This window comes from Rattus norvegicus, chromosome 1, assembly GCF_021556685.1.
Source record: "Rattus norvegicus strain SHRSP/BbbUtx chromosome 1, alternate assembly SHRSP_T2T, whole genome shotgun sequence".
Lineage (NCBI taxonomy): Eukaryota > Metazoa > Chordata > Mammalia > Rodentia > Muridae > Rattus > Rattus norvegicus.
This window is the reverse complement of record NC_141534.1, coordinates 72,453,074-72,477,930: the sequence shown is the minus strand read 5'-3', so window position 1 is coordinate 72,477,930 and position 24,857 is coordinate 72,453,074. Positions and strand designations below refer to the sequence as shown.

General features: G+C 39.8%; 1 protein-coding gene across 14 annotated transcripts in view; it reads right to left on the bottom strand.

Moving 5' to 3' along the window:
* Positions 1-4,492: 4,492 nt before the first annotated feature.
* Zfp758l1 (zinc finger protein 758 like 1) overlaps positions 4,493-24,857 on the bottom strand; it is a 33,257-nt gene continuing 12,892 nt past the window's right edge. For 2 of the 14 annotated variants that reach the window (XM_087606006.1, XM_087606004.1), the window contains 4 exons: positions 17,708-17,790; positions 14,186-14,312; positions 13,140-13,316; positions 9,446-10,519 (listed from right to left, as the gene is read on the bottom strand). In XM_087606006.1, the coding sequence (XP_087462132.1) occupies positions 10,482-10,519; positions 13,140-13,316; positions 14,186-14,312; positions 17,708-17,737 (372 nt within the window). In that variant the 5' untranslated portion in view covers positions 17,738-17,790 and the 3' untranslated portion in view covers positions 9,446-10,481. Of the gene's footprint in view, positions 5,203-9,445; positions 10,520-11,016; positions 13,317-14,185; positions 14,313-17,344; positions 17,432-17,707; positions 17,920-24,857 lie in introns of those variants that run through there. The other 12 variants (XM_087605988.1, XM_087605979.1, XM_087605985.1 and 9 more) reach the window with 10 other exon arrangements.

Genomic DNA, 24,857 nt, shown 5'->3' with positions numbered 1-24,857 from the left:
CCCTGTGGCCTCCGGCTGGCCACCGTGCCTAAGGATGGTGGCTGCTATTGCTGTCCTGATCAAGGATGCTGGAAAATTGACTTTGGGACAGCCACTCACCATCCTAGCACCCCACGCAGTGGAGGCCTTGGTAAAGCAGCCCCCAGACCGCTGGCTCTCTAATTCTCACACCAAGCCTTGTTACTGGATGCAGAACGGGTTCAGTTTGGGCCCGTAGTCACCCTCAATCCTGCCACCTTGCTTCCTCTACCAGAGGAGGCAGAACAGCATGACTGACTACAAATCCTCGCAGAAGTACATGGAACCAGGCTGGACCTATCGGACCAGCCTCTTCAGAGTGCTGACCACACATGGTACACGGATGGCAACAGCTTCTTGGCAGAGGGAGAGCGAAAGGCTGGAGCTGCGGTCACTACGGAGGACAAAGTGATTTGGGCGAAAGCCCTGCCTGCTGGTACCTCCGCACAACGGGCTGAACTCATCGCCTTGACTCAGGCGCTCAAGATGGCAAAAGGTAAGAGGCTAAATGTATATACAGACAGCCGTTATGCCTTTGCCACGGCACACATCCACGGGGAGATCTACCGGAGGTGGGGGCTGCTCACATCTAAAGATAAAGATATTAAAAATAAGGCTAAAATTCTGGCCCTCTTAGAAGCCCTATTCTTGCCCAAAAGACTGAGTATTTTTTTTTCCAATCATTCATTTATTCATTTCTTTTTTTTTTCTTTTCTTTTCTTTTTTTTTTATTAACTTGAGTATTTCTTATATACATTTCAAGTGTTATTCCCTTTCCCGGTTTCCGGACAAACATCAACCTCCCCCCTCCCCTTCCTTATGGGTGTTCCCCTCCCAAACCTCCCCCCATTGCCACCCTCCCCGCATAGTCTAGTTCACTGGGGGTTCAGTCTTAGCAGGACCCAGGGCTTCCCCTTCCACTGGTGCTCTTACTAGGATATTCATTGCTACCTATGGGGACAGAGTCCAGGGTCAGTCCATGTATAGTCTTTAGGTAGTGGCTTAGTCCCTGGAAGCTCTGGTTGCTTGACATTGTTGTACTTTTGGGGTCTCGAGCACCTTCAAGCTCTTCCAGTTCTTTCTCTGATTCCTTCAACGGGGGACCTATTCTCAGTTCAGTGGTTTGCTGCTGGCATTCGCCTCTGTATTTGCTGTATTCTGGCTGTGTCTCTCAGGAGCGATCTACATCCGGCTCCTGTCGGTCTGCATTTCTTTGCTTCATCCATCTTGTCTAATTGGGTGGCTGTATATGTATGGGCCACCTGTGGGGCAGGCTCTGAATGGGTGTTCCTTCAGTCTCTGTTTTAATCTTTGCCTCTCCCTTCCCTGCCAAGGGTATTCTTTTTCCTCATTTAAAGAAGGAGTGAAGCATTCACATTTTGATCATCCGTCTTGAGTTTCCTTTGTTCTAGGGATCTAGGGTAATTCAAGCATTTGGGCTAATAGCCACTTATCAATGAGTGCATACCATGTATGTCTTTCTGTGAGTGGGTTAGCTCACTCAGGATGATATTTTCCAGTTCCAACCATTTGCCTACGAATTTCATAAACTCGTTGTTTTTGATAGCTGAGTAATATTCCATTGTGTAGATGTACCACATTTTCTGTATCCATTCCTCTGTTGAAGGGCATCTGGGTTCTTTCCAGTTTCTGGCTATTATAAATAGGGCTGCGATGAACATAGTGGAGCACGTGTCTCTTTTATATGTTGAGGCATCTTTTGGGTATATGCCCAAGAGAGGTATGGCTGGATCCTCAGGCAGTTCAATGTCCAATTTTCTGAGGAACCTCCAGACTGATTTCCAGAATGGTTTTACCAGTCTGCAATCCCACCAACAATGGAGGAGTGTTCCTCTTTCTCCACATCCTCGCCAGCATCTGCTGTCCCCTGAGTTTTTGATCTTAGCCATTCTCACTGGTGTGAGGTGAAATCTCAGGGTTGTTTTGATTTGCATTTCCCTTATGACTAAAGATGTTGAACATTTCTTTAGGTGTTTCTCAGCCATTCGGCATTCCTCAGCTGTGAATTCTTTGTTTAGCTCTGAACCCCATTTTTTAATAGGGTTATTTGTTTCCCTGCGGTCTAACTTCTTGAGTTCTTTGTATATTTTGGATATAAGGCCTCTATCTGTTATAGGATTGGTAAAGATCTTTTCCCAATCTGTTGGTTGCCGTTTTGTCCTAACCACAGTGTCCTTTGCCTTACAGAAGCTTTGCAGTTTTATGAGATCCCATTTGTCGATTCTTGATCTTAGAGCATAAGCCATTGGTGTTTTGTTCAGGAAATTTTTTCTAGTGCCCATGTGTTCCAGATGCTTCCCTAGTTTTTCTTCTATTAGTTTGAGTGTGTCTGGTTTGATGTGGAGGTCCTTGATCCACTTGGACTTAGGCTTTGTACAGGGTGATAAGCATGGATCGATCTGCATTCTTCTACATGTTGCCCTCCAGTTGAACCAGCACAATTTGCTGAAAATGCTATCTTTTTTCCATTGGATGGTTTTGGCTCCTTTGTCAAAAATCAAGTGACCATAGGTGTGTGGGTTCATTTCTGGGTCTTCAATTCTATTCCATTGGTCTATCTGTCTGTCTCTGTACCAATACCATGCAGTTTTTATCAGTATTGCTCTGTAATACTGCTTGAGTTCAGGGATAGTGATTCCCCCTGAAGTCCTTTTATTGTTGAGGATAGCTTTAGCTATCCTGGGTTTTTTGTTATTCCAGATGAATTTGCAAATTGTTCTGTCTAACTCTTTGAAGAATTGGATTGGTATTTTGATGGGGATTGCATTGAATCTGTAGATTGCTTTTGGTAAAATGGCCATTTTTACTATATTAATCCTGCCAATCCATGAGCATGGGAGATCTTTCCATCTTCTGAGGTCTTCTTCAATTTCTTTCCTCAGTGTCTTGAAGTTCTTATTGTACAGATCTTTTACTTGCTTGGTTAAAGTCACACCGAGTTACTTTATATTATTTGGGTCTATTATGAAGGGTGTCGTTTCCCTAATTTCTTTCTCGGCTTGTTTCTCTTTTGTATAGAGGAAGGCAACTGATTTATTTGAGTTAATTTTATACCCAGCCACTTTGCTGAAGTTGTTTATCAGCTTTAGTAGTTCTCTGGTGGAACTTTTGGGATCACTTAAATATACTATCATGTCGTCTGCAAATAGTGATATTTTGACCTCTTCTTTTCCGATCTGTATCCCCTTGATCTCCTTTTGCTGTCTGATTGCTCTGGATAGAACTTCAAGAACTATATTGAATAAGTAGGGAGAGAGTGGGCAGCCTTGTCTAGTCCCTGATTTTAGTGGGATTGCTTCAAGTTTCTCTCCATTTAGTTTAATGTTAGCAACTGGTTTGCTGTATATGGCTTTTACTATGTTTAGGTATGGGCCTTGAATACCTATTCTTTCCAGGACTTTTATCATGAAGGGGTGTTGAATTTTGTCAAATGCTTTCTCAGCATCTAATGAAATGATCATGTGGTTCTGTTCTTTCAGTTTGTTTATATGATGGATCATGTTGATGGTTTTCCTTATATTAAACCATCCCTGCATGCCTGGGATGAAGCCTACTTGATCATGGTGGATGATTGTTTTGATGTGCTCTTGAATTAGGTTTGCCAGAATTTTATTGAGTATTTTTGCGTCGATATTCATAAGGGAAATTGGTCTGAAGTTCTCTTTCTTTGTTGGGTCTTTGTGTGGTTTAGGTATAAGAGTAATTGTGGCTTCATAGAAGGAATTCGGTAGGGCTCCATCTGTTTCAATTTTGTGGAATAGTTTGGATAATATTGGTATAAGGTCTTCTATGAAGGTTTGATAGAATTCTGCACTAAACCCGTCTGGACCTGGGCTCTTTTTGGTTGGGAGACCTTTAATGACTGCTTCTATTTCCTTAGGAGTTATGGGGTTGTTTAACTGGTTTATCTGTTCCTGATTTAACTTCGATACCTGGTATCTGTCTAGGAAATTGTCCATTTCCTGAAGATTTTCAAGTTTTGTTGAATATAGGTTTTTATAGTAAGATCTGATGATTTTTTGAATTTCCTCTGAATCTGTAGTTATGTCTCCCTTTTCATTTTTGATTTTGTTAATTTGGACGCACTCTCTGTGTCCTCTCGTTAGTCTGGCTAAGGGTTTATCTATCTTGTTGATTTTCTCAAAGAACCAACTTTTGGTTCTGTTGATTCTTTCTATGGTCCTTTTTGTTTCTACTTGGTTGATTTCAGCTCTGAGTTTGATTATTTCCTGCCTTCTACTCCTCCTGGGTGTATTTGCTTCTTTTTGTTCTAGAGCTTTTAGGTGTGCTGTCAAGCTGCTGACATATGCTCTTTCCTGTTTCTTTCTGCAGGCACTCAGCGCTATGAGTTTTCCTCTTAGCACAGCTTTCATTGTGTCCCATAAGTTTGGGTATGTTGTACCTTCATTTTCATTAAATTCTAAAAAGTTTTTAATTTCTTTCTTTATTTCTTCCTTGACCAGGTTGTCATTGAGTAGAGCATTGTTCAATTTCCACGTATATGTGGGCATTCTTCCCTTATTGTTATTGAAGACCAGTTTTAGGCCGTGGTGGTCCGATCGCACGCATGGGATTATTTCTATCTTTCTGTACCTGTTGAGGCCCGTTTTTTGACCAATTATATGGTCAATTTTGGAGAAAGTACCATGAGGAGCTGAGAAGAAGGTATATCCTTTTGCTTTAGGATAGAATGTTGTATAAGTATCCGTTAAGTCCATTTGGCTCATGACTTCTCTTAGTCTGTCTACATCTCTGTTTAATTTCTGTTTCCATGATCTGTCCATTGATGAGAGTGGGGTGTTGAAATCTCCCACTATTATTGTGTGAGGTGCAATGTGTGTTTTGAGCTTTAGTAAGGTTTCTTTTACATGTGTAGGTGCCCTTGTATTTGGGGCATAGATATTTAGGATTGAGACTTCATCTTGGTGGATTTTTCCTTTGATGAATATGAAGTGTCCTTCCTTATCTTTTTTGATGACTTTTAGTTGAAAATTGATTTTATTTGATATTAGAATGGCTACTCCAGCTTGCTTCTTCTGACCATTTGCTTGGAAAATTGTTTTCCAGCCTTTCACTCTGAGGTAATGTCTGTCTTTGTCTCTGAGGTGTGTTTCCTGTAGGCAGCAGAATGCAGGGTCCTCGTTGCGTATCCAGTTTGTTAATCTATGCAAAAGACTGAGTATTATACATTGTCCAGGACACCAGAAAGGGCACAACCCAGAGGCACGAAGAAACCGGCTGGCCGATGCCACGGCTCGAGAAGCGGCCGTGAGCAAATAAATCTTGCCCTTAAATAGCCCAGACCAACCCACGCCCCCACCAGTGGGACAAACTAGTTGGGTTTATGCCCATGAGGACATAGAGCTCCTAAAAAAATGGGGGCCATCTACCACCCTCAACTAAAACAGTGGGTCTACAAAGGACTTTTGAATTGATTTCCTTTTTACATAAGAAGATAAAAACCTTACTAGATCGAGAAGAGATAAATCTGTGTTTTTTTTTTGAATTGGGACAAAGCGATACAAAAGGTGACTGAGAGTTACAAAGCGTGCGCTCAGGTTAACCCGGGAAGGACCATGATTGGACAAGGAGTTCGTCCTAGGGGACACCGTCCTGACATCCATTGAGAAATTGATTTTACTAAAATTAAACCAGATATATATGGATACAAGTATCTCCTAGTGTTTGTAGACACCTTCTCAGGATGGGTCAAAGCCTTCCCCACGAAGCACGAGACTACAAAAATGGTCACCAAGAAGCTCCTCGAGGAAATCTTTCCCAGGTATGACATGCCTCAAGCGTTGAGGTCGGACAACGGGCCCACTTTTGTCTCCCAAGTAAGTCAGTTGGTGGCCAAATTGCTGGGGATTGATTGGAAATTACATTGTGCCTATAGACCCCAGAGTTCAGGTCAGGTAGAACGCATGAATAGAACAATTAAGGAGACTTTATCCAAACTTACGCTTGCAACTGGCTCAAAGGATTGGGTGGCCCTCCTTCCCCTAGTTCTATATCGGGCCCGGAATACCCCGGGCCCCCATGGTCTAACTCCTTTTGAAATAATGTATGGAGCACCACCCCCATTTGTCCATTTCTTTGATTCAAACATTGCTGATTTTGTTGACAGCCCTTCTCTGAGGGCCCATTTACAGGCCCTACAGATTGTGCAGAGAGACGTCTGGAGACCTTTGGCCACTGCTTACCAGGACAAGCTTGAGCATCCGGTGGTGCCACACCCGTTCCAGATTGGAGACACCGTGTGGGTGCACAGACACCAGACCAAGAATCTCGAGCCACGGTGAAAAGGACCCTACACCGTCCTCCTGACTACCCCGACCGCCCTAAAGGTAGACGGAGTCTCGGCTTAGATCCACACACCACACGTCAAGGCAGTCCGGTCTGAGGAATTGACTAATCACAACACTACACCCCAGACATGGAGAGTTCAGCGCACTCCAAACCCCTTAAAGTTAAAACTCCTACGTGGCTCCTCCTAGCCCTTTTGTGGCCTAGAGTCAGTGGGGGAATAAGCCCCCACCAGACAGAAATTTCTTGACCAAGTTGAGTGAAAGATTTCACTCAAAGTTAGCAAAAAAATGGGGGAATGAAAGACCCCAGCTTAGCAGCAGTAACGCCATTTTGCAAGGCTGTACTTAAGATGACTGGTTCAGGGAAAGGTTAGAACACTGAGTACACAGCGGCTGCCAAGCAAGATATGTTTGGTTGAAGGCCTGGCAACAGGACGACTTCGGTTGAGCACCTGACAATGAAAAAAAGCCCCAGGAGAGGTCCCACACCCTGGTGGGGGGCCGAGTCAGTCGTTATGTTCCAAGAAGGTAGCTAAGAAACTTGCCCCCGGGCTGAACCCTTGGGGGGCCGAGTCAGCCGTTATGTTTCAGGAAGGTAGCTAGGAAACTTGCCCCTGGGCTAAACCCTTGCCATATTAGAATCCACCAATTATATCCCTGTAACCATGCATCTGCTTCTGTATGCTTGCTTCTGCTCCCCAAAATCCTATAAAAGCCCATCCTTGGTTCCGTGGGGCGTGCCAGTCCCCCGAGTGACTGAAGCGCCCGCAGGTGCCTGTGCCTGTGTATCCCAACAATAAACCAAATCCTCTTGCTGATTGCATCCTGTGGTGTCTCGGTCTGGTCTTTGGAGTTGGAGGGTCTCCATCCCGAGGGAAAGTTCTCCCTGAGAGCTTTTCAATATCACTAGGCATCCTGATTTCAGATGTATCTCTCAGAAAGGTCACAAGTTTGTCATAGGCATCCTGACCACCAGTTGTATTTCTCAAAACCTTGTTTTTACAACTTTGTTTTTCACATCTATCAAATTTTATTTCTTCAAAACTAACAGAAGTTATGAACCAAATGGATTTAATGGATATCAACAGAACATTTCACCCTAAAACAAAAGAATAGACCTTCTCAGCAACTCATGGTACCTTCTCAAAAATTGACCATATACTCAGACACAAAACAAACCTCAACAGATACAAGAACATTGAATTAATCCCATGTATTCTCTCCGACAACCACGAATTAATGCTAGTCTTCAATAGCAACAAAAATAACAGCCACATACACTTGGAAACTGAACAACTATCTACTCAATGATACCTTGGTCAAGGAAGAAATAAAGAAACTAAAGACCTTTTAGAATTCAGTGAACAGAGGGTTGGATACAGAAAATGTGGTACATCCACACAATGGAGTACTACTCAGCTATCAAAAACAATGACTTCATGAAATTCATAGGGAAATGGATGGCCTTGTTTGTCAGCAACTGGAGGGGAGGCCCTTGGTCCTGGAAAGGCGTGATACCCCAGCATAGGGGGATGCTGGAGTGGGATGGGTGACGGAGCACTCTCATACAGGCAGGAGTGTAGATGTGATATGAGTGGCTGGTGGAGAGGGTAACCAGGAAGTGGGATATCATTTGAGAGGTAAATGAATGGAATGATTAAAAAAAAAAGGGGGGGAACTCTTGAACCTAGATGTGTTGTAAGAGAATGTACTATTTACATGGAGAGGGATGTGTACTTTTATAATAGCAGATGTCTTAACTACTTTTCTATTGATTGAGAAAACATTTATCAAAACCAACTTGGAGCCAGGCATAGTGACACATGCCTTTAATCCCCTGTACTGCGGATGCAGAGGCAGCTACATTTATGTGAGTTAAAGATCAGCCCAGTTGACATTTTGAGTTCCCGAACAGCCAAAGTTAATAATGATATCCTGTCTAAAAAAAAAAAAGCAAATGCCAATCCTGTTTTGGCCCCGGTGTGAACTGAGTAACATGGTTCCTGCCCCTGGGGAGAGAACCTCTAAGAGTGTCCGTGGCTACTGTAGGCATCAGGCTTGTTTGTATTATAACGTACATATTTCTCATTCTTCCCAAGAATGTCCTCCCTGTTAAAGCTAAGGACTCCATGATAATTAGAAACAGCATGACTCCAGGAGTTGAGGGTATGGCTAATGTTTCAGCAAAATGATAAATGATAGAACCTTCAGGACAGCCTTTAAGGCTATGGAAAAGAACTCTAAAAAATGAGTTCAAAAATATATAACTTGTCAACTATGCAAAAATCTAAGGATGCAATAGGAATTATGAGGGGCTTCACAAATTAAAAAAAAAAAAGGTAGCTTCATTAATGACCCAGCTTGTCAGAAAGATAAAGATACAAAGGCAGGTAGATACAAACACTGGCAGAATACTGAATTCAGGATCAGCCTAGAACAGAGCAAGATTAGGCTCAGGTGTGGGGGCAATGGTAAATTCAGGGCAGGGGCCCACCCAACTAACTAGTCATCTGTGCTTAACAACAGCAGACAGATCTCTGAATTCTTTTGCAATGTTAAGAAAAACTGTAGGCTTGCTCTCTTAAGAATCAAAGGGCTGGGGTCATGAAATGATGGTTCACACGATAATCAAAAAATCATTTACCTGGAGTAAATGAATGGATTGATATGTAAAATGAAAGACTGGGAATGTGTTTTCAGGAGATGACCTATCCATCTTGGATTTTATCTTGGATTTTATCCATCCAAGATAAAAAGAACTGCTTGAAGGAAACACACACACACACACACACACACACACACACACACACACACACACACACACACAAGCAGGACATGGACAGAGAGATTTCTTAGAATAGCAAGCATGCAGAATATAGAAAGAAAAATCTCCAGAGAGAAAGGACAAGAGAGAGAGCAGGTTGAAAACCTCTATTAAGCAGAATGCAGGTTGTCAGGTTGGACCCACAATTGACATTGAGTCAAACATTCTCTTAGAACCCCTCTCCAAGTGGAGGCTGGTCCTTGGCAGGCAAACCAAACAAACAATAACAGAACAACAACAACAAAACAACAACAACAACAACAACAAAACAACCTGGGGAAGGAACAGGGTTTATTTCATCCTCCAAGTTACAGTTCATCACTGAGGGAAATAAAAGGAGGAATCCAGAGGCAGAAACCATAGCAGAGAACACTGGGTTGCTGTTCAAGGACAGCTTGCTTGCTTATACAGTCATGGACAACCTTCTCAGGGGTAGCAATATCCACAGTGATGTGGTTCCTCCTATATCAATCATTAATCATGAAAATGGCATATAGACATCCCATAGACTAACAAGATGGAGGTAAATCTTTCTTGATGGTTAACTCTTCCAAAAAGACTCTTAAGATCTGTTGTTGTTGACAAACATCAATCAGTACTATGGCCTATCAATCAAAAACTTTTCCTTTCTTGTCGATCCTAAAATTCAACTTTAAATGTCCCCATAACCTTTTTCAAAAATAAATAAATAAATAAATACAATCAGATGCCTCCTTAAAAACTATCTTTTAGCTGTATCTGCCACTCAAATGAAATACGTTATACTCTAGAATAAGATGCAGGAGCTATGGCACAATTACAATAAAATCAAATTAAATCCAGAATCAAATATACACTTTAGTGTTTTATGTCATAAGACCCACAGCTTTGTATAGCTTAATTCTCTTAGTATGCCGTGTACAGCACACACAACTTGTCTCAGAATCTCAAGCCAGATGGGTTCCATACCTGTCATTGTCCTTGGCAACTCCATGATCTTGGCAACTCCAATATAAAGGAGTTTCTACTACAACTGGGGCTGCATATTCATCAATGCCCTCTCCTCAAGGAACCTCTGATGATGCCACACAATTCCAAGCTTCAGCTGCTCTTCATGAACACTTCAAAACCAGTACCATGTGAGAGACTCAATTGGACAAGTTCTGCTACAAGATGGACATGCAGACTTGACCCCTCCCTAAAACAGAATTTATAGAATGTTATCTCTCTCTAAACTGTGGTCCAGCTACTCCAACAATGGCTGCCTCTGTACAGAAGTTCTGAAAATCCAGTAATTGTTCAGTCCCCAGGCTGGATGTCTCAGCTGGTCTTCAGAAGTAGGCTGCAATGCCAGCAAAGGAATGACTTCCTAGAGAGGTAAGAAAAAGCAGGCAGAGCAAAAATTTCCTTCTTCCATATCCTTATATAGGCTGACAGCAGAAAAGGTGTGGCCAAGATCAAAAGTGTGTCTTCCTATCTCCAAAGAGTTGGACTAAGGGTGTGTCTTACTACCTCAAAGACACATATTAAGGGTGTGTCTTTCTAACTCAAAGATCTGGATTAGAAGTTGATCTTCCCACTTCAAAATTCAGCAAAACTCTCACAGGTGTGCCTTCCATTTTTAGATTTTAAATATAGATGTAGTCAAAAAATAGTCATCTCATGTATCAATATCCTAGTACAGTACTTTGGCACTGTACTGAATACTTCCCTTTCTTTTTTCAGTACTTCAAAATAACCTTCCAGGACACCATTGAGGAAGCCTAAGCTCTACAAGAGCGTGCACATATTGTCTTGTTCATAAGATATCTCTTTAAAGCTTCGGATAGTTTCTTGGTATTTGTACAAATGGACTCAAACATTCAATTAAGCTGAATATATGTCTTTATTAATATTTTCCTGAGTTTTATTTCATGGTCTTTCTGCTATGTCTACAATATAAGCATTGAATAAAAGATTTAACAAAATTCAATCACTTCTTGGGGCTTGTAGGATAGAATTTTCACAGCACAGCAGAACTTAAGTAAGGCATGATGGCAGTCAGTATTTGTACTGAGGTCATTGCTCCTTTACTGAATCATGGTTGCAAAGCATGAGTTCAGAGCCATGCACAGACACAGCCAAACTTGAACCATGGTCTGTCACTGATAGTTTTGCTACTGTATTTTCATTTTTCCCTCGATAGATCTTTCACACTCTCTTGCAGGAAAGAGAGTAGCTTCCACTCTGGCTTTCCTAAGCTTCTACATTCTGTCTATGTTGAGCCCTTTGAACAAGACCAAATATTACTGTGGCAGTAAGCCTGGAGAAGTAAGCACATACTTTCCCTACTTTAGTTGATCAAATGCTTTCTCTTTAATATTAATTTTCTGGTGAACATGATTGAACAAAGAACAGGCATAGGACATGTATAGGAGACTTTTCTGGGATTGAGAACTGACAACAAAGTATGCATGCCACCTAAGTCTATCGTGTTGACCCAATGACCTTTGTTGGGGCTATTTACAGAAATATGGGGAAAGAGGTGCTTATGCAGCAGAATGGAATCAAAGACAGTTGCTATCAGGAAACTCTAACCAGCGTGGAAAACAATTTATAAGCAGTGGACACCTGAAGCATACTGTACAACTGGTGGCATATCTACTGGTTAAAAGGCATCCTATTTGGTGGTTTGGTTTGTAATCTAGTTTTTTTTTTTTTTTTTTTTTTTTTATGGGAGTTGAGTAGAGTGAACCCTGTCAGTTTCACAGACTTCATGAAGCCATTTGGGAATTATATTTCCTGCCTTTATCAGCTTCTCTTCAGGACAGAACATTTCAGTCTCCAGGAACCAGCTGCACAAACAGCACATTCTTCAGGCCTTTCCATATTTTCTTCATTATGAAGTGTTTGAGGTTGAAAAAGTAGAATGTTTTAATAATGTATTTCATACATTGCCACATTTTAATCATTTTTCCTCAATGTAAATTCTTGATGTTTTCTAAGATTTGAACATTACTTAAGAGGATTTCAGAAATTGCTCATGCTCATTATGATTTTCTAGTGTGGAGTATGCAATAGTTTTTAAGGGCAGAACTTGGACAAAGCATATGCTACATTTTTTACTAATGGAAACTTTCGTTCAGTACTATGAATTTTCTGATGTTTTCTTAGACCTGAGAGGTGGGTAAAGACTTTAACACATGTACTGCATTTGTAAGGTTCCTCTCCTGTATGAATTCTACGATGTATTCTAAGTTGGACTTTCTGAATAAAGCATTTGTCACATTCACTGCATTTGTAAGGCTTCTCTCCAGTATGAATTTTCTGATGTCTTCTAAGATCTGAGCCACTGGTAAAAGATTTCTTACATTCACTACATGTGTAAGGTTTTTCTCCTGTATGAATTCTCTGATGTTTTCTAAGGCCGGAGCAACATGTAAAGGATTTCTCACACTCAATGCATTTGTAAGGTTTTTCTCCTGTGTGAATTCTCTGATGTATTGTAAGTTGGGCTTTCTGAATGAAGCGTTTGTCACATTCACTACATTTGTAAGGTTTTTCTCCTGTATGAATTCTCTGATGGGTTCTTAAGTACGTCAGTCGGCTAAAGTTTTTGCCACATTCATTACATTTGTAATGTTTCTCCCCTGTGTGAATTGTTTGATGGCTTTTTAGGTGTGTGAGTTGGCTAAAACATTTGTGACATTCACTGCATTTATAAGGTCTCTCTCCAATATGGGTTTTGTAATGGTATTTAACCTGATACAACTGATAAAAGCATTTGCTACAAGCCTTACATTTGTGGGGTTTCTCTACAGAATGATTTCTCTGTTGTATACTGAGGTATGAATGGATTCTTTGGTTGTGACTGATTATGGGAAACAAATTTAAACAGTATACACAGTCTTTAAACTTGCAAGGTTCTTCTCTAGAGTCCCCACTTTTATGTCTGTATATGGTTGATGACTCATCAGAAGCATCTTTGTGTTTACCATATCTGCACTTACTGAAGTTTTCTGCAGTATCACGTGTGTCATAAGGTATACACTGGGAGGATTCATGAACCATTTTGCCAAACTTGTTACATTTATAGGACTTCTCTTGGATATTCACATGCTGATGGACAATATGCTTTGTGCCTTGGTAGAGGATTTTTTCATTTTTTCCACTTATGCGATGGTTCTCTGGAAAGTTAGCACAATTATGGATAACAGGAATTGATGCATGAGTAACAGATTCAATAACTGATGTTTCCTTAAGTTCTCTAAACATGAAACAGTAGCAGTTCTTACAAATACCACTCTCACCAGAGGCCTTTTGTGTTTCACTATCATTAAATGGATGCTCAGATAAAACCTTCACCCTGGTCTCCATCAATCCAAAAGAATTAATAGTAGTCTCTTCATTCTTATCTAAACTACTTATCTTTCAGAGCCTGGACAAATGGGTGATGGGGCAATAATGAACATTGAGACAGCAGTTCTCTGAAGTGTCATATGAAGTTTGTTTTCAGAGTCCACCATGCAGCTTTTCTTGACTAGGAACACACTATGTAAATCGGGCTTTCCAGAAACTTGCCAGATCCTCAGGCTTCAGCCTCCCTAGTACTAAAATCATACTGTGCCAGGATTATAGAGACCGCATGTCAAAAAAAAAAAAAAAAAAAAAACAACAACATGCTCTTTATTTTAAAAACTCTCAATCTTTAAAAATCAGGAAGAAATGAACAGTTTAATTCAATATGAAAATAAAAATAGTCCAATTAATTAAGTGTACTGTAAGACATTTCCATACTCTGAATATTGAATTTTCTTTGAACATTGAAGTTTTCCTTAAAAACTACTTAAGAAAGCTGGAGAGATTGCACAGAATATAGCATTGGTTAATGTTGCAGAGCACAAAGAAAAATGTAAAAGAAGCACTATGAGTAAGTGTTCATTATCAGAATTTCCTTTCTTTCTGGTAGTTTCTAGACAGTTCAGAGAATTTAAACACATACAAAATAGGTAAATACAGAGGATAGTCGGGGGTTCTAAAAGAAGAACATTCTTACCTACAAAGACTAGATTGTTGTAATTCTCCAATATCACATCCATGTATAAAGCCCTCTGATCAGAACCCAGGCATTCCCACTCCTCCTGAGAGAAGTCCACAGTTACATCCCTGAATGTCAGCAGACCCTGTAATAGAAAATTACCCATTTACCATGTGCTGCTGGGAGGAAAATGTTTAGTTAAAAGGAATTACCTAATGAATTAGACCTAAAGAATTAGAGACATTTTTGTGATATAGACTAGGACAATTATTCAATGACAAAAGTTTTCTAGAGCTGTTACAGAGATGGTTTGGAAGGAAAGAGCACTAGATGCTCTTCCATAGGACTCACACTTGGTTCTCAGGAACCACATCACGCTAAATAAGAGATTCTACCTCCAATTGTATCAGATCTAATGATGTCTTCTGAATTCTGAAGGCAAAGCATTCACGAATACACTAAAGCAAATATACTCACATTCATAAAACAAAAATTTAGGTTAATTTTAATAAGGGATACTTTGAGCTGGACATGGTGGTACATACCTTTAATCCCATAACTTGTTAGGCAGAGGCAGGCAGATCTCTGTGAGTTTGAGGCCAGCCTGGTCTACAAAGAAAGTTCCAAGGCAGCCAGGGTTACATGCATGTGTGTGTGTGCGCGCACACACACACACACACACACACACACACACACAAATCCTATCTCAAAAAAAAAAAAAAAACAGGGGTTGGAGGTTGGAGAGATAGTTCAGCATTTAAGAGCATTGACCATTCTTCCAGAGGTCCTGACTTCAATTTCCAGCAAGTATTTGGTGGCTTTCAACCATCTATAATGGGATCTGATGTCCTCTTCTGGTATGTCTGACTACCAGACACACATAAAAAATAAATCTTTTTTAAAAAATCAAATAAATAAGTCAAAATAGTCATGCTCTACCTTGTATTTCCTACCTCTGTGAAAATATGGTGATTGTGATGGTGGACTCACAATCAGCAGCCTTGTAGGGAATACAAAATACATAGTTACGTTCTGGATGTAGAAATATAATTCTATGAATTATATTGATAGAATTCTATGAATTCTATATTGATATCAAACAAGATTAAAGTGTCTCCTCTCAGATGGAGAAGTTATGATGAGCATAACTGTGCTTCCAAATTCTACAATTGTCAATCATGTTGAAATATGGGCTCTACATCAATCTTGTCTACAGCTGGGTCCCAACTGACTCTATTCTAAAATGCTCAGTTCAGATGCTAAGGCCTATGCGCAGTCCTGCACTCTTTCTAAGACAGAATTCTAAATACAGAATTCATGGATGAGTCAAAGTCAAATAATCCTTTTTTTTAACACTAAGGAATATAAAACATTACTGCATTCAACCAATGTTCCAAACAAGAAACAGAATTAATATTTTGTGAAGTTATGAGAATATTTTGACAACTTTAAACTGAATAGAAAAAATACCAAGGGGCAGTGTTAATATTATCTAAATTTTCCTAAATATCCACACAACCAATAGAGATGAATAACAATTCAGAAATCCCATACTCTCTACAGAATAATTAGAAAAATGTCTATAAATAAATTGCCTGTGTGAAAATTCATTCAGATGAAGTAGAAAAATTATCAGTGACCAAACAAATGCATTAAGCTGAATAATTATTATGCCAAGTTTTCACTAATTCTGAACATATTATTGGTCAATAAATTGGCTCAATTGAAAATATGAATCTTAGTTGGGCAATGATGGTACTTGCCTTTGGCAAGTAATGACCAGCACTCAGCAGCAGAGGCAGGCAGATCTCTTTGAGTTTGAGGCCAGCCCAGTCTACAGAACTAGTTCCAGAACAGCTAAGATTACACAGGGACACCCTATCTTGCAAGACAAGACAAGACAAGACAAGGAAAGGAAAGGAAAGGAAAGGAAAGGAAAGGAAAGGAAAGGAAAGGAAAGGAAAGGAAAGGAAAAAGAAATTTGAATCTTTTAAGTTTCCTCTTCTTCACTATTTCAGCTCAATCATCTAACAGGATTTTAGCTTGCATAAATAATTACCATTTTTTATTTGATTCTTCATTTTTCAAAAAATAAAAAATGACAGTTTACATACTGGCTCTGTCATGAACCAGAAATATAAACCTGGGGGCTGAAAAGATGGCTAAGAAGTAAAGGGCACTTGCTGTTCCTACAGAGCAACCTATTTTAATTTTCTCTACCCATATGGCAGCTCACTTACAGAAACTGATTCTAGTGCCGAGGCTTTGGTGCCATCCTCAGCCATCCACAGGCACCATGCAGGCATCTAGTGCACATAAAAACATGGGGATGAACATACATAGTCAGACAAAAAAGTTTTTTAAAGAAGAATGGAAACCTGTCCACCTCAAGCTCACTTCAAAAACTCTATGTAATACACAGCTTCAGGGAAACAACAAACATAGGGTGACTTTCGGAAAAAGAGAGAGAGAGAGAGAGAGAGAGAGCGAGCAAAGTCATTAAGAGGGACATTGGTTTATGCATGAAAGCTGATGTGTGACAGCCCAAAATCAATGTTCTGTAGAATATTCTTACTAGTACATTCCATGTAATGCAATATAGAGATTGGATTAGCAGTGATTACACTCTGACAGAAAAATAAAACAAAAGACAAAGAGAAAATACTCATCTCTCTGTTGAGAATTTACCACTGTACACTGGAATCAAGAACAGAATATGAGCAGCACCCTTCCTGAGACAAATAGACTTCAGGTGTTAGCACACTAGCAAAGAGAAAATCCGCCATACTGTAACCTACATCTCCTTACAGAAAGATTAGTTTTACAGCAAGAGCAAGTCACATACTCTTTCCATCATCTTCTCTCTCTCTCTCTCTCTCTCTCTCTCTCTCTCTCTCTCTCTAGGGTGTTGAAATATTTACTATTAAGATTGAAGACAGGGGTTGGGGATTTAGCTCAGTGGTAGAGCGCTTGCCTAGCAAGTGCAAGGCCCTGGGTTCGGTCCCCAGCTACGAAAAAAAAAAAAAAAAGATTGAAGACAGTGAGTTCCTTCTAATTCTATTTTTCCATAAATTGTTCAGTGATGTCAGCCAAAAGTAGGTTGTCCACTTTGTAAGCCTGGTTCTGGGAATCTGTCCATCCCTAAAATGTAAACTACGTGAGGCACATGACACCTACCTTCCTCACTAATATATAAGGACACAAATCCATCCTCTGTGTGAACTGAAAAAAATCAATGAATTTCTTTGATCATCATTTACAATGGAATCTTCAGAATTACAGTCTCAATTAAGTCCATGAAAATATATGTCCCCACAATAATATCTGAGGGAAGATAGAATGGAATAAGGCTGTGCTGTGTATGTGACAAGACATAAAGATTTAATCCTGGTTACCAGAGAAGGAAAAAAGAAAAAAAGAAAACAAAACAAACAAATAAAAAAAGAATAACAATTTAAATGACATTACCAGAGGCAGAAAATTAAAAAGATGGTTTCAACATAAAAACAATTTACAAAGAAATCCAGACAAAACACCAACCTGGAGCACATTTACTGGAGAAGCAGTCATTTTTCTCTGTCACTCTTCTTTGACTTTCTTTCTCAGGAACAAAGACTAGAACTCTTGTTGAAATTCCACATTGAGAAGTCAAAATACAAAACTAAAATTAATGCATCTGTGCTACAGACTATGTAAAAACACATAAAAAAGACTTCAAAATCAAAATGATACCAGAGGTTTTATCAACACTCCTACAGAGAAGAGAGTGGGGAAAGATATATTTAGAATGGGCAAAGAAAATAGCTGTGAACTTTATCACTGAACACTGACTTGTAAAATTCATGGCCAAGTAAGTGTACTTGAAGAAAGTTGTAAAATATAGATACAGTTCAACAAGTTTTGGTGATGAACTCATAAAGTACTAGGAAAAAATGTTACCAGGATCATTAAGTAACAGGCATATATGTCACACCCAGGCCAACATACACTTCAGGGAATACTGAACAGCATTAGCAAGAACACTGTACAGAGAAAAGATGCAGGCACTCACCAATCTTACTGAATCCAGAGCCATAAGATCAAGCTAAAGTGACTGGCTTGGCAGTAGTGGCATAGACCTTTTATCCCAGTAGTTGGGAGACACAGACAGGAATATCTGTGAGTTTGAGGCCAATCTGATCTATAGATCAAGTCTCAGGACAGCCAGGACTACACAGTAAGAAAATTTATCTTGAAAAATCAAAATGAAGAAGAAAGAAGAAGGAGGAGAAGGAGGAGGAGGAGAAAGAAGAGGAAACTGAAAGAGGAGGAGGAGGAGGAAGAGAAGGAGTAAACCAGAAAAATTTAAAGACAAAGGATAAAAAAGAGAAACAGGTAGGAAAAAAAGGCACCAAACTCATTGTTAATGATAGAAGTCCCAACTGACATTGGTCGGGAATATCAGACTTGATATAATACAAATACACTTGCAGACATCCAATGTTTTGTCAGAGCCCACTAAGCTTGCCAATGAGCACTACCTGGAAACAGTCACAGGGACACAGGACAACAAGACAAATCAAAACTAAACATAACAAAAGATCATCCCTTGGGGTGTCACAAGACCTGAACATATTTCATAATACAAATGTACAAGGAAAAGACAGCATGGTCCTGCACATACAGAAACATGTAGAACATTGAACAAAGAACCCAGAAATAAACACAGCAGAGAGGTAATGTAAGACAAGTATGTCAAGGATGATGACAGAAAAAGGCTTTGAATGTTCTGTGCTGAAAAATAATTGTCCATGTGGAGAAGAGTAATATTAGTTCCACATCTCTCACCCTACACAAAAATCAATAAAAACCATTTCAAACACCTTCCTGGAAAACTTAAAATACTGAAAGTACTAGAAGAAAATATGATGAAATGCTTAACAATTCAGAGAAAAGCAGTGTCTGAAAGTGATTTCAGGAACAAAGAAAATAACCGGGAGAAAAGAAATGAAAATGAGATTTCATGGAGTAAAAAGCTGAAAAGGTCAGAAAAGTGCATGCAGAATGGTAGCTAAGAATGAATGATACTCCTTCTGGTTTGCTGCCCTCACAGAGAGCTGAAATCAAGCCCTGAGGAGCGAATTGAAGCCCAAGACCAGAGGTAAGACCAACTTTTCTGCTCCAAGTGACCTGCCTGGTGGACTCAGGACACAAAAAGACAAAACTCCTCTGGAACCAAACACTTCCAGTTTCTAGCTGGCACCTGAACCTCTCTGATCTTGGCCCACAGTTCACTGCTCCCAAACCCCATGGGAGAGAGGGCTCAACACCCAGACAGGTGGGCACTCCTGAGACAGCAGGGCAGGAGAGACCGCCAGTACCGCCCAACTTTGCACACATCCCTGGCCCAAGAGGAAACTGTATAGGGCTTCTGGGAACAGGAAGATAGGGGCACTCAAGCTGCAAGAGTCCTGCGGTCTAGACTGCGCCCAGATCTGAACGGAGCCAGTCAAACAGTTCCCTGCACCCAAATCCCATTGTGAGGGAGAGCTTGACCGTCAGAGGGACAGACACGCCTGGAAAACCAGAGGAGACTACTCTCTGCCCACATTTCTGACTTTAGAGCAAAACCTACCACCATCTGGGGCCCCTCTGCACAGGTACTCTGGAGAATGAGGGGCAGGCCCTTCTGGTTACTGCCTTCACGGAGAGCTGGAACCCAGCCATGAGGAGCGACTTCAGGCTCAAAGACCAAAGGTAAAACCAACTTTTCTGCTCCTAGCAACCCGCCTGGTGGACTCAGGACACACGCCCACAGGAACAGCTGGAAAGCACAGACAGGAAGGACTACATGCCTGAAAGCAGAACACGCTGTTCCCATAACTGGCTGAAAGAAAACAGAAAAACAGGTCTACAACACTCCTGACACACAGGCCTATAGGACGGTCTAGCCACTGTCAGAAATAGCAGAACAAAGTAACATCAGAGACAACCTGATGGTGAGAAGCAAGCACAGGAACCCAAGCAACAGAATCCGAGACTACATGGCATCATCGGAGCCCAGTTCTCCCACCAAAGCAAACACTGAATATGAAACACACCAGAAAAGCAAGATCTACATTTAAAATCAACTTTGATCATGATGAAGGAGGACTTCAAGAAAGACATATAGAACTCCCTTAGAGAAATGTAGGAAAACACAAATAAAAAAGTAGAAACCTATAGAGAGGAAACACAAAAATCCCTAAAAGAATTACAGGAAAACACAATCTAACAGGTGAAGGAATTAAAAACAGAAATAGAAGCAATAAAGAAAGAACAAAGAAAGAAAACCCTGGATAGAGAAAACCAAAGGAAGAGACAAGGAACTGTAGATACAAGCATCACCAACAGAATACAAGGGATAGAAGAGAAAATCTCAGGAGCAGAAGATCCCATAGAAATCATCGACTCAACTGTCAAAGATAATGTAAAGCGGAAAAAGCTACTGGTCCAAAACATACAGGAAATCCAGGACTCAATGAGAAGATCAAACCTAAGGATAATAGGTATAGAAAAGAGTGAAGACTCCCAGCTCAAAGGACCAGTAAATATCTTCAACAAAATCATAGAAGAAAACTTCCCTAACCTAAAGAAAGAGATACCCATAAGCATACAAGAAGCCTACAGAACCTAAGGACGATAGGTATAGAAGAGCGTGAAGACACCCAGCTCAAAGGACCAGTAAATATTTTCAACAAAATCATAGAAGAAAACTTCCCGAACCTAAAAAAAGAGATGCCCATAACCATACAAGAAGCCTACAGAACTCCAAATAGATTGGACCAGAAAAGAAACTCCTACTGTTACATAATAGTCACAACACCAAATGCACAAAACAATGAAAAAATGCTAAAAGCAGTAAGGGAAAAAGGTCAAGTAACATAAAAAGGCAGAAATATTAGAATTACACTAGACTTCTCACCAGAGACTATGAAAGCCAGAAGATCCTGGACAGATGTCATACAGTCCCTAAGAGAACACAAATGCCAGCCCAGGGTACTGTATGCAGCAAAACTCTTAATTAACACTGAGGGAGACACCAAGATATTCCATGACAAAACCAAATTTACACAATATCTTTCTACAAATCCAGCCCCACAAAGGATAATAAATGGTAAAGCCCAACACAAGGAAGCAAGCTACACCCTAGAAAAAGCAAGAAACTAATCTTCTTGTAACAAAACAAAGAGAAGACAAACACAAACATAACCTCACATCCAAATACGAATATAACAGGAAGCAACAATCATTATTCCTTAATATCTCTCAACATCAAGGGACCAATTCCCCAATAAAAAGACACAGATTAACAAACTGGATATACAATGAGGACTGCCTACAGGAAAAACACCTCAGAGACAAACACAGAGACTACTTCAGTGTAAAAGGCTGGAAAACAACTTTAGAAGCAAATGGTCTGAAGAAGCAAGTTGGAGTAGCTATTCTAATATCGAATAAAATCGATTTTCAACCAAAAGTCATCAAAAATATAAGAACACTTCACATTCATCAAAGGAAAAATCCACCAAGATGAACTCTCAATCCTACATATCTATGCCCCAAATACAAGGGCATCTACATAAATAAAAGAAACCTTACTAAAGCTCAAAACACACATTGCACCTCACACATAATAGTAGGAGATTTCAACACCCCACACTCATCAATGGACAGATCATGGAAACAGAAATTAAACGGAGACATAGACAGATTAAGAGAAGTTATGAACCAAATGGACTTAACAGATATTTATAGAACATTCTATACTAAAACAATAGGATATACCTTCTTCTCACTACCTTATGGTTCTTTCTCCAAAATTGACCACATAATCAGTCAGAAAACAGGCCTCAACATATACAGAAAGATAGAAATAATCCCATGTCTCCTACCAGACCACCATAGGCTAAAGCTGGTCTTCAATAACAATAAGGAAAGAACACCCACATATACATGGAAGTTGAACAATGCCCTACTAAGTGATAACCTGGTCAAGGAAGAAATAAAGAAAGAAATTAAAGACTTCTTAGAATTTAATGAAAATGGAGGTACAACATACTCAAACTTATGGGACATAATTAGAGTTGCACTAAGAGGAAAACTCATAGATCTAAGTGCCTGCAGAAAGAATAAGGAGACAGCATATATCAGCAGCTTGACAGCATACCTAAAATCTCTAGAAGAAAAACAAGCAAATACACCCAGGAGGAGTAGAAGGCAGGACATAATCAAACTCAGAGCTGAAATCAACCAAGTAAAAACAAAAAGGACTATACAAAGAATCAACAGAACCAAAAGCTGGTTCTTTGAGAAAATCAACAACATAGATAAACCCTTAGCCAGACTAACCAGAGGACACAGAGAGTGTGTCTAAATTAACAAATTCAGAAATGAAAAGGGAGATATAACTACAGAATCAGAGGAAATTCAAAAAATCATCAGATCCTACTACAAAAGCCTATATTCAACAAAACTTGAAAATCTGCAGGAAATGGACAATTTCCTAGACAGATACCAGGTACCGAAGTTAAATCAGGAACAGATAAACCATTTAAACAACCCCATGACTCCTAAAGAAATAGAAGCAGTCATTAAAGGTCTCCCAAACAAAAAGAGTCCAGGTCCAGATGGGTTCAGTGCAGAATTCTATCAGACCTTCATAGAAGACCTCATACCAATACTATCCAAACTAGTCCACAAAATTGAAACAGATGGAGTGCTCCCGAATTCCTTACATGAAGCCACAATTACTCTTATACCTAAACCACACAAAGACACAACAAAGAAAGAGAACTTCAGACTAATTTCCCTTATAAATATCAACACAAAATCACTCAATAAAATTCTGGCAAACCGAATCCAAGAGCACATTAAAACAATCATCCATCATAATCAAGTAGTCTTCATCCAAGGTAAGCAGGGATCATTTAATATACAGAAAACCATCGACGTAATCCACTATATAAACAAAATGAGAAATAAAAAGCACATGATTATGCTAAGAAAGCATTTGACAAAATGCAACACCCCTTCATGATAAAAGTCCTGGAAAGAACAGGAATTCAAAGCCCATAACTAAACATAGTAAAAGCCATATACAGCAAACCAGTAGCTAATATTAAACTAAACGGAGAGAAACTTGAAGCAATCCCACTAAAATCAGGGACTAGACAAGGCTACCCACTCTCTCCCTACTTATTCAATATAGTTCTTGAAGTTCTAGCCAAAGCAATTAGACAACAAAAGGAGATTAAAGGGATACAGATTGGAAAGGAAGAAGTCAAAATATCACTATTTGCAGACTTAAGTGATCCCAAAAGTTCCACCAGAGAACTACTAAACCTGATAAACACCTTCAGCAAAGTGGTTGGGTATAAAATTCACTCAAATAAATCAGTAGCCTTCCTCTACACAAAAGAGAAACAGGCCAAGAAAGAAATTAGGGAAACGACACCCTTCATAATAGTCCCAAATAATACAAAACACCTTGGTGTGACTTTAACCAAGCAACTGAAAGATCTGTATGATAAGAACTTCAAGCCTCTGAAGAAAAAAATTGAAGATCTCAGAAGATGGAAAGATCTCCCATGCTCATGGATTGGCAGGATTAATATAGTAAAAATGGCCATTTTACCAAAAGTGATCTACAGATTCAATACAATCCCCACCAAAATACGAATACAATTCTTCAGAGAGTTAGACAGAACAATTTGCAAATTCATCTGGAATAACAAAAAACCCAGGATAGCTAAAACTATCCTCAACAATAAAAGGACTCCTGGGGGAAATCACTATCCCTGAACTGAAGTAGTATTACAGAGCAATAGTGATAAAAATTGCATGGTATTGGTACAGAGACAGACAGATAGACGAGTGGAATAGAACTGAAGACCCAGAAATGAACCCACATACCTATGGTCACTTGATTTTTGACAAAGGAGCCAAAACCATCCAATAGAAAAAAGATAGCATTTTCAGCAAATGGTGCTGGTTCAACTGGAGGTCAATATGTAGAAGAATGCAGATCAATCCATGCTTATCACCCTGTACAAAGCTTAAGTCCAAGTGGATCAAGGACCGCCACATCAAACCAGATACAGTCAAACTAATAGAAGAAAAAGTGGGGAAGCATCTCGAACACATGGGCACTGGAGAAAATTTCCTGAACAAAACACCAGTGGCTTATGCTCTACGATCAAGAATCCACAAATGGGATCTCATAAAACTGCAAAGCTTCTGTAAGGAAAAGGACACTGTTGTTAGGACAAAACGACAACCAACAGATTGGGGAAAGATCTTTACCAATCCTACAATGAAAGAGGGCTTATATCCAAAATATATGAAGAACTCAAGAAGTTAGACTGCAGGGAGACAAATAACCCTATTATAAATGGGGTTCAGAGCTAAACAAAGAATTCACAGCTGAGGAATGCCGAATGGCTGAGAAACACCTAAAGAAATGTTCAACATCTTTAGTCATAAGGGAAATGCAAATCAAAATAACCCAGAGATTTCACCTCACACCAGTGAGAATAGCTAAGATCAGAAACTCAGGTGACAGCAAATGCTGGCAGGGATGTGGAAAAAGAGGAACACTCCTCCATTGCTTGCGGGATTGCAGAATGATACAACCATTCTGGAAATAAGTCTGGAGGTTCCTCAGAAAATT